This window comes from Esox lucius, chromosome 25 (assembly GCF_011004845.1).
Source record: "Esox lucius isolate fEsoLuc1 chromosome 25, fEsoLuc1.pri, whole genome shotgun sequence".
NCBI lineage: Eukaryota > Metazoa > Chordata > Actinopteri > Esociformes > Esocidae > Esox > Esox lucius.
In genome coordinates this window covers 20,261,910-20,272,523 of record NC_047593.1, presented here as the reverse complement: position 1 = coordinate 20,272,523, position 10,614 = coordinate 20,261,910, and the positions used below count along the sequence as shown (strand labels likewise).

The following is a 10,614-nucleotide window of genomic DNA, read 5'->3' as shown; positions in this document are numbered from 1 at the left end:
AAAAATAAAACATGCCCCCCTCCTTATTACATGATAACAATAAAATACTCTAGTATGTAAAATAGATGATGAATAATAAAGAAAAACACAAAAATTATTAAATGGTGCATTGTAAAACAGGCCTATTGTTTAATGTAGACTAAGCTAAACTTTACAGTAATCTAAATTCCAAGTTTCCCTTTGGTGATAAAAACAAATCCCCAAAATAAATTAAAGTGGTTGCTGTCACTCATTTGGGTTAATTATATGGTAATAGATAATATAATAATTTATCATGTTAATTTCTGTTATTAAAGATTTACCCAACATTCAATCCACTAGTACAAATCAGCACATAGGGTTGGCATCATCCGACTCCCTCCCCTGGTCTTCTGCATGTAGGGGTCAACATCATCCCACTCCCTCCCCTGGTCTTCTGCATGTAGGGTCAACATCATCCTACTCCCTCCCCTGGTCTTCTGCATGTAGGGGTCAACATCATCCTACTCCCTCCCCTGGTCTTCTGCATGTAGGGTCAACATCATCCGACTCCCTCCCCTGGTCTTCTGCATGTAGGGTCAACATCATCCGACTCCCTCCCCTGGTCTTCTGCATGTAGGGTCAACATCATCCTACTCCCTCCCCTGGTCTTCTGCATGTAGGGTCAACATCATCCTACTCCCTCCCCTGGTCTTCTGCATGTAGGGTCAACATCATCCTACTCCCTCCCCTGGTCTTCTGCATGTAGGGTCAACATCATCCTACTCCCTCCCCTGGTCTTCTGCATGTAGGGTCAACATCATCCTACTCCCTCCCCTGGTCTTCTGCATGTAGGGTCAACATCATCCGACTCCCTCCCCTGGTCTTCGGCATGTAGGGTCAACATCATCCGACTCCCTCCCCTGGTCTTCTGTCTCCTCTCCCCGCTCGGATTCAGCTCTGGAGTCCAGAGAGACCATCTCCAAGACATTGACATTGTTCACTCTCTTCTGCCTCCTGGTGGTCTAGAGAGATACAGCGCCAACAGTCAGACATGAAGGGTCTCTTTCCATTCTGACTCTCCCAAGACAATAGACACACAACTGTATGTTAATACATAAAGTGTAGTGACAAATTCAGACCTATTCACCTTCCCCCAGCCATAGGAATTTAAGTGTTTTCTTTGAGATGAAGATTATTTTTAATGATATGTTGTGTCTGAGTATATGTCTGTACCTTGTGGTACAGGAAGAGGATGATGAGGGCTGTCAATAGAATGAGCAGCCCTAAGATGTGTCTGATGATGAAGGCTGACAGAAGACAGGCTGTAAACAGAAACACATTTCATGAGGGGACTGATCATCATCAGATAGATCTGTGTGGAACCTGTCAATGATAAAGTTATAAGTCCGGTTTATGTTCAGTTACCTGTGATGGTGAGGAAGAGGAGCTGACCCTCAGACGAGAAGTTATGAGAGAAAACATAATTGCTATAAACACATCTGTAGTTTCCTTGGTGGGAGTCGTCTGCAGCAGGGAAGAGGAAGACAGCTGAGTGATTGACAGCTGGCTGGGTCTGGGTCTGGGTTCTGTTGGAGCCGATGAACTTGAGGAGGAAGGAGCCTCCTGGGTACTGTGGCTGAGTGGAGCAGGTGATGGTGAAGCTGTAACCCCTGAACATCTCAGACTCCTGGTGACCCCTGGAGACCCCTCCCATTGAGTCAGTCAGGTAGATATTAGGCTGGACCAGAAGATCTGGAACAATAAAAGACAACAATAAAAAGCTCTTCAACTAGTTTCCTATAGATGTCAATTACATCATCATGTAATAGTGATAACAGCCCCTCATCACAGGACAACATGACTAGTAGACCTACAATCACTGAGACAACATGACTAGTAGACCTACAGTCACTGAGACAACATGACTAGTAGACCTACAGACACTGAGACAACATGACTAGTAGACCTACAGTCACTGAGACAACATGACTAGTGGACCTACAGTCACTGAGACAACATGACTAGTGGACCTACAGTCACTGAGACAACATGACTAGTAGACCTACAGTCACTGAGACAACATGACTAGTGGACCTACAGTCACTGAGACAACATGACTAGTAGACCTACAGTCACTGAGACAACATGACTAGTGGACCTACAGACACTGAGACAACATGACTAGTAGACCTACAGTCACTGAGACAACATGACTAGTAGACCTACAGTCACTGAGACAACATGACTAGTAGACCTACAGTCACTGAGACAACATGACTAGTAGACCTACAGTCACTGAGACAACATGACTAGTAGACCTACAGTCACTGAGACAACATGACTAGTAGACCTACAGTCACTGAGACAACATGACTAGTAGACCTACAGTCACTGAGACAACATGACTAGTAGACCTACAGTAACTGAGACAACATGACTAGTAGACCTACAGTCACTGAGACAACATGACTAGTAGACCTACAGTCACTGAGACAACATGACTAGTAGACCTACAGTCACTGAGACAACATGACTAGTGGACCTACAGTCACTGAGACAACATGACTAGTAGACCTACAGTCACTGAGACAACATGACTAGTGGACCTACAGTCACTGAGACAACATGACTAGTAGACCTACAGACACTGAGACAACATGACTAGTGGACCTACAGTCACTGAGACAACATGACTAGTGGACCTACAGTCACTGAGACAACATGACTAGTAGACCTACAGTCACTGAGACAACATGACTAGTAGACCTACAGTCACTGAGACAACATGACTAGTAGACCTACAGTCACTGAGACAACATGACTAGTAGACCTACAGTCACTGAGACAACATGACTAGTGGACCTACAGTCACTGAGACAACATGACTAGTAGACCTACAGTCACTGAGACAACATGACTAGTAGACCTACAGTCACTGAGACAACATGACTAGTGGACCTACAGTCACTGAGACAACATGACTAGTGGACCTACAGTCACTGAGACAACATGACTAGTAGACCTACAGACACTGAGACAACATGACTAGTAGACCTACAGTCACTGAGACAACATGACTAGTAGACCTACAGTCACTGAAACAACATGACTAGTAGACCTACAGACACTGAGACAACATGACTAGTAGACCTACAGTCACTGAGACAACATGACTAGTGGACCTACAGTCACTGAGACAACATGACTAGTGGACCTACAGTCACTGAGACAACATGACTAGTAGACCTACAGTCACTGAGACAACATGACTAGTAGACCTACAGTCACTGAGACAACATGACTAGTGGACCTACAGTCACTGAGACAACATGACTAGTAGACCTACAGACACTGAGACAACATGACTAGTAGACCTACAGTCACTGAGAAAATGTCAGATTTAAGAAAGACATCTGTACCGACAGGATAGAAAAAGATAGTAGGGACTTGAATCATATCCTTGTAACAGTAAGGAGACATAATTACTATGACAACACTATAATATTATTTTCCAATATCTATGTGTTGCTTGAATCCTACTGGACCTTTAGTGTATTTTGAACAACAGACTTACAAGGTAGATAGACACTGTGAGATTTGGAGAGGAAAAGGTCTGAATGAAGGAAATCGGTTAAATATAATTACAATATCATGTTATTACCTGAGCAGATCACTTTCAATGAATACTCTGGAGTTTCAGTAATCTGTGTCTTACAGTCCCTTAGGCCAGGCTCATCTCCAGCGCAACCAACTTCAATAATTCTGGGTCTGTTTCCAGATAGGACTGAAACAGGGGTGCCACAACCCAACTGTCTACACACAACTGCAGCTACTCCCTGCTTTTTCCTGTCCCGAGTTCCCACAATCCTCCACAGTCCCAGCAAATATAACTCCACTTCACCAGCACAGTGACTGGCTCCTCCCACCAGCCTCACATAATCAAGATCTTAGAAAGTAAAAAGGGAGACAGTTATTGAATATTTCTTTACAAAAAACACGGTTAGATGTTGATTGAGAGACAAACATCTTACCTGAGCAGGTGAGTCCAACAGTGTGACCAGGTAGACAGGGGTTGTTTTTTCTGTCTGAGGTGTCACAGTCCAGAAGACAGGTCTCATTGCCTTTACACTGGAAATCTTTATCCCAGGTCTTAACCTCACCTTCTCCATAGAGCCCCCCCTGTAGAACTACAGGAGCCCCACAGCCAATCTCATTACAGACCACCACGGCATCCTGCTGGTCAAAGTCAGATTCACACACTGAGACCCAGGACTGACTGGACTTCACCTCCAACCTTCCAGAACAGAGACCATCTCCACCCACCAGACGCACAAATTCTGTAGAAGAACAATTGGTTGAACATACCAAGGCCGTAATTATAATATACATTGGGGGACACATCCATTTCAAAATATTTTTTGAAAGAGTAGGATGGGGAGTATGAACAGTATGGTAGAAGTATTTAATATTATAGACAATTACTACAGTAGCAATGATGAGTCATCATTCACGACATTAGATGGCATGCCACTAGATACATTTCCACAAACGATGTATATATTCCTATAGATGTCACAAAGACAACATATATATATAGCCTACTAATAGTAGATACATATGGTACTAATGTATTTTATGCTGCTCCTTAGTGCTCCTGAACTCTCGTTTTCCATCACTCCTCTCATTTTCTGCTGGCAGGTGATCAGAGACGAGTGGATGGTGCCTGCCCTCCATATACGCCTTGTTAACGTTTGATTCGTTTTTGTAAAGGATTCTTTGCTTGTTAATTTTAAACACTGTATTGTTACTGCAATAAGCAGCATTCTCAACCATCAACCTCCTAATGATGGCCCTCTACTGTATCACATGTAACCAAGCAATGGCTACTCAAAGAAAAACTGTGAGTATGACTGTGCATGCGTATGTATGCATGTGTCTGTATTATAACTGCACTCTAAACCACCAGTGTCTCATTCTTGACTGTAACCAAAACATTGCTCAAGTGCTGCGAATAGCCTAGGTAAAATCAATGTGTTTCAGTAATTGCATGCGGACGAAAATGATTTTGGTGAAAATGGGATGATTTGCGAGTGTTAGTCAAGCAACCATTACTAACGTTAGCTATCATAGCTAAATAACCTGGAAAGTTAATTAGCCACACATTCACCCAGCAACAATGCTCACGGATGTATTCAGCTAACGTCCATTTTTATTTATTTTTTAGTTCGTTTTTTGGACAACCTCAGAAAAGTTGAGAGCAGTGAGAAAATGAGTGCCAGTCAGATGACAGAACTATACAGTAGTACAAGAGATGAGTCTATGTTTCTTGATATAATAATCAGTGCCATTCAGATCAGAAATGGTTAGTAATCCATGCCTAACCTTCATGGCAAGAAACATATTTATTTAATGTCTCACTCTGAGAGGGCGATACAGAGCACGAGGATGCCAAGAGGTCAGGGAGAGCAGGCGACATGGAGGTGAGCGAGAAATGGAGGGCGTGAAATATTGATGACTCATCTGATATCGCCACGTTGGTATTGATACTATGACAACATCATCATTAATGTCGGCACAACTGAGGTTAGGTTTAGGTACAAGTGTCCCTGAGGTTAGGTTTAGGCACAAGTGCTACTTAGGTTAGGTTTAGGCACAGGTGTCCCGGAGGTTAGGTTTAGGTCAAAGACTGAGGGGGAAGGGGAATGTTCTGTCTTTGGACTGGGGTAACCAACTAACTACAGGTCAGTTACAATGATGGTCCTGGAGCAACATTAATTATGGTGTCTTAGGAACAACATCAACATGGCGCTATCAGATTGCACAAATATTGATGGTTAAGAGTCCTTTTTCGGGTGGACCCATAGACCCCCTGGAAGATTTCATTCCCCCCAATGTTGACTCCGTGGCTACAGCCTTGGAACAAACAGTCTGTTTTGTTGATGTATTTTGAAAAGCAGACTTACAAGCTAAAAAGACATTGTGAGATGTGAAGAGGAAGTTGTCTGCCCTAGGGAAATCAGTTAAATAGAAATACAATATCGTGTTATTACCTGAGCAGATCACTGTCAATAAAAAGATAACATTTGGAGTGCTCTCAGTCCTACACTCGCTCAGTTCAGACTCAGACCCAACACAGTAAATGCGAGACCCCATAGCGAAGTTTCCACGTAGTTCTAAAACAGGGGAACCACAATTCAACTGTCTACACACGACTGCAGCTACAGTCTCACTCTCCCTGATACCAGGATCAGTTCCCACATTGATCCTCTTATCCTTTTGGAACCAGATAACTTCACCATCACAGTAACTGGCTCCTCCCACCAACCACACATCAATAGGATCTAAGAAAAAAAAAAAAGGAAAAAACTGAGTAAACTTTATATTTATAAACCGGACATACAGTATCTCACAAAAGTGAGTACACCCCTCACTTTTCATGTGACAACACTGAAGAAATGACACTTTGCTACAATGTAAAGTAGTGAGTGTACAGCTTGTATAACAGTGTAAATTTGCTGTCTCTTCAAAATAACTCAACACACAACCATTAATGTCTAAACCGCTGGCAACAAAAGTGAGTACACCCCTAACTGAAAATGTCCAAATTAGGCCCAATTAGCCATTTATCCTCCCCGGTGTCATGTGACTAATTTGTGTTACAAGGTCTCAGGTGTGAATGGGGAGCAGGTGTGTTAAATTTGGTGTCATCGCTCTCACACTCCCTCATACTGGTCACTGGAAGTTCAACATGGCACCTCATGGCAAAGAACTCTCTGAGGATCTGAAAAAAAGTATTTTTACTCTACATAAAGATGGCCTAGGCTATAAGAAAATTGCCAAGACCCTGAAACTGAGCTGCAGCATGGTGGCCAAGACCATACAGCAGTTTAACAGGACAGGTTCCACTCAGAACAGGCCTCGCCATGGTCGACCAAAGAAGTTGAGTGCACATGCTCAGCATCATATCCAGAGGTTGTCCTTGGGAAATAGACGTATGAGTGCTGCCAGCATTGCTGCAGAGGTTGAAGGGGTGGGGGGGTCAGCCTGTCAGTGCTCAGACCATACACTGCACACTGCATCAAAATGGTCTGCATGGCTGTCGTCCCAGAAGGAAGCCTCTTCTAAAGATGATGCACAAGAAATCCTGCAAAACAGTTAGCTAAAGACAAGCAGACTAAGGACATGGATTACTGGAACCATGTCCTGTGATCTGATGAGACCAAAATAAACCTATTTGGTTCAGATGGTGTCAAGCATGTGTGGCGGCAACCAGGTGAGGAGTACAAAGACAAGCGTGTCTTGCCTACAATCAAGCATGGTGGGGGGAGTGTCATGGTCTGGGGCTGCATGAGTGCTGCTGGCACTGAGGAGATGCAGTTCATCGAGGGAACCATGAATGCCAACATGTACTGTGACTTACTGAAGCAGAGCATGATCCCCTCCCTTCGTAGACTGAGCCGCAGGGCAGTATTCCAACATGATAAACAAAAACACACCTCCAAGAAAACCACTGCCTTGCTAAAGAAGCTGAGGGTGAAGGTGATGGACTGGCCAAGCATGTCTCCAGACCTAAACCCTATTGAGCATCTGTGGGGCATCCTCAAACGGAAGGTGGAGGAGCGCAAGGTCTCTAACATCCACCAGCTCCGTGATGTCGTCATGGAGGAGTGGAAAAGGACTCCAGTGGCAACCTGTGAAGCTTTGGTGAACTCCATGCCCAAGAGGGTTAAGGCAGTGCTGGAAAGTAATGGGGGCCACACAAAATATTGACACTTTGGGCCCAATTTGGACATTTTCACTTGTTTATGTTTCAGGAGTATTAAAAGTATATTTTCCAATGGTTTAATATATATGTTGCATGTCAGTGTTGGCTGGGTGGACCTTTAGTGAAAAAGGTTACTGACATCACTGGTTAGAGGTCATGTGATAAAGATCTGGTCTGTTGTGACTTCTGTCAGTCAGCACTCTTCTCTCTCTCCTCCCCTTCCTCTTTTTCTCTCCCTCCCCCCTCTCCCCTTCCTTTTTGTCTCCCCCTCTCTCTCCTTCCTTTTTGTCTCCACTCCTCCCCTCTGTCTCTCCACTTCTCTCCACCACTCGCATTTGCTTCCTTCCTCCTTTTTGTCTCTTTCTGCATCTCGTATGTCTCTCTCGTGAATGTCTGTTTTTCATTCTTGTTCCACTGTCTGTCTCTCACCTGTCTGTCTGAATTTCTCCTTTATCCATGTGTCAAATTATTTGTTGTGTTGTGAGAGACAGACAAACAAATAGGAGATTTATAGGTATACATAAGGATATACAGGTATACACAGGAAAGAGATGGTGAAGACAGAAATGTAGACAGACAAGCAGAAGAGAAAAAGAAAGGAAAAAGAGACAAGGAGTTTACCAATCTAACTGGGTATTGAGCTGTAAACACCAGAAAGGATGACAGATTATGGATCTTCTGTTATTCTACCTTAGTTAGTGTGGAATGAATGGGCCCATTAAAATCTCCATGAGGGATAATAAAGTTGACTAATATTGAACAGCTATTATCACTGTAGATGTATATTTACTAACCTGATTGGTTGGCACTTCGAGCCTGGAGATCTGGAGAGAGAGATAGAAGACAGGACAGGAAGACGACAGAGAAAACGAGACAGGAGAGAGAAAGAGAGAAAGGTTTGGAGAAAAATAAACATGAGAAAGAGACAGAAACATGACATTTAGGGAGTGATCAAAAGACAGCATAATCAGTGGTATTACACAGCAAAACGTTTAAATGTTTATGTTTTATTTTCCATACAACATGTCAGAGTGTGGTCTAGCTGGGGTAATGCCCCCTTACTTTGGTTAAATCAACAAAAAGATTCAACAAACAGATAAAATGAAAGAAAATATTGAAAATAAATTGCATACTAATCAAAATGGATATGAAATGCATTTAGAATATATTATTGGTAAAACAACAATACAGATGGATATCATGACACCATCAAGAACAACCAAGGTCAAAGTTCATTAATTAAAGTAAGGTAGCTTATCGTCCGATCCACACAGACAGTCACTGAAATCAATGGAAGTAGTGGACTAAAACAATGTTAGACATTTTACTGTTCAAAATGTGTTGATAACTGGTTTGTAATTGCAATAGAACAGCCATTCAGTCTTAAATAAAGAATCGGGATCAAAATGTCTGTTGCTTCTATCTAGTCTATGCCCAAACCTAGTCTCAAACCAGGGACCCTCTGAAAACATTAACAATAGTCAATCTAAAACATAGTGTCCTGTCACACTATAAAACACAGTGTCCAGTGACTCTACAAAACACAGTGTCCAGTGACTCTACAAAACACAGTGTCCAGTGACTCTACAAAACACAGTGTCCTGTCACACTATAAAACACAGTGTCCTGTCACTCTACAAAACACAGTGTCCTGTCACACTATAAAACACAGTGTCCTGTCACTCTACAAAACACAGTGTCCAGTGACTCTACAAAACATAGTGTCCTGTCACTCTACAAACCGCTAAACAATGATGTGACATTAGCTACAAAAACCCTTTATGAACTGAAGTGAATGTCATTATAACAGCATCCTACCTGTGATCCAGAAATACATCATCATCGTTAAACAGGCAGGTTTCATATGAGTCTCTAAGTGGGTCTCCACAGAACAGGTCTACTGTCATGAAGATTGGACTGAAGAGTGGGAAATCCTGCTAAGCTACATCACCTCTATCTCATGATTTAACTTCCATGAAGTGAGTTCAAAAGTTAACAACTTATCTGGTATCAGTGTTTGGCCTCAGCTACCAGCAAACAGATGTGTTTTAATAACCCCAAAACAGGAAACTGATTCATATAGTGGATGTTTAATATCTTGATTTTATATCACTACTTGACTTCAGTTCACTGTTTCAATATTTCCTGTCTTAAAAATATTGCAGAGCTCTGGCCTTTTAAATGAGAACCAACAGCTTCCACTGAGCCTGAGAGAAGATGAAGAGGAGAGATGGGCAGGAGAGGACATAGATAAGGAAGAGGAGAGACAGGGAGGAGAGGACATAGATAAGGAAGAGGAGCGACAGGGAGGAGAGGACATAGATAAGGAAGAGGAGCGACAGGGAGGAGAGGACATAGATAAGGAAGAGGAGCGACAGGGAGGAGAGGACATAGATAAGGAAGAGGAGCGACAGGGAGGAGAGGACATAGATAAGGAAGAGGAGCGACAGGGAGGAGAGGACATAGATAAGGAAGAGGAGCGACAGGGAGGAGAGGACATAGATAAGGAAGAGGAGCGACAGGGAGGAGAGGACATAGATAAGGAAGAGGAGCGACAGGGAGGAGAGGACATAGATAAGGAAGAGGAGCGACAGGGAGGAGAGGACATAGATAAGGAAGAGGAGAGACAGGGAGGAGAGGACATAGATAAAGAAGAGGAGCGACAGGGAGGAGAGGACATAGATAAGGAAGAGGAGAGACAGGGAGGAGAGGACATAGATAAGGAAGAGGAGAGACAGGGAGTGGATCAAAAGTAGGGGGAGACGAGAAAGGACAGGAAAGGGGGAGAGGTTGGTGAGCAAAGGTATTTTTTATATTCTTAGTAGTGATTTAGCAATCCATGTAACTAGTAAGCACTTGTTACTCTGGTGAAATAAAGCCAGCCACTA

General features: G+C 43.1%; 1 protein-coding gene across 1 annotated transcript; it reads right to left on the bottom strand.

Annotated features, from left to right (window-relative positions):
- Positions 1 to 821: 821 nt before the first annotated feature.
- Positions 822 to 5,437, bottom strand: LOC105020828. The gene is made up of 5 exons (XM_034291106.1): positions 5,380 to 5,437; positions 4,122 to 4,298; positions 1,387 to 1,713; positions 1,195 to 1,283; positions 822 to 983 (listed from the first exon to the last, which is right to left on the bottom strand). Exons 1-5 carry the CDS (start codon positions 5,435 to 5,437, stop codon positions 822 to 824), a joined length of 813 nt encoding a protein of 270 aa, XP_034146997.1.
- Between the last annotated feature and the right edge of the window lie 5,177 nt (positions 5,438 to 10,614).

What these genes read in the sequence shown, in the direction of transcription:
- LOC105020828 (XM_034291106.1), bottom strand. Translation starts at nt 5,437, where the DNA reads ATGTCGCCTGCTCTCCCTGACCTCTTGGCATCCTCGTGCTCTGTATCG. An exon ending in GGGGGGGCTCTATGGAGAAG is followed by an intron (nt 1,714 to 4,121) that starts GTGAGGTTAAGA and finishes TTATTGTTCCAG; the next exon opens with ATCTTCTGGTCCAGCCTAAT. An exon ending in TCCTCTTCCTGTACCACAAG is followed by an intron (nt 984 to 1,194) that starts GTACAGACATAT and finishes GTATCTCTCTAG; the next exon opens with ACCACCAGGAGGCAGAAGAG.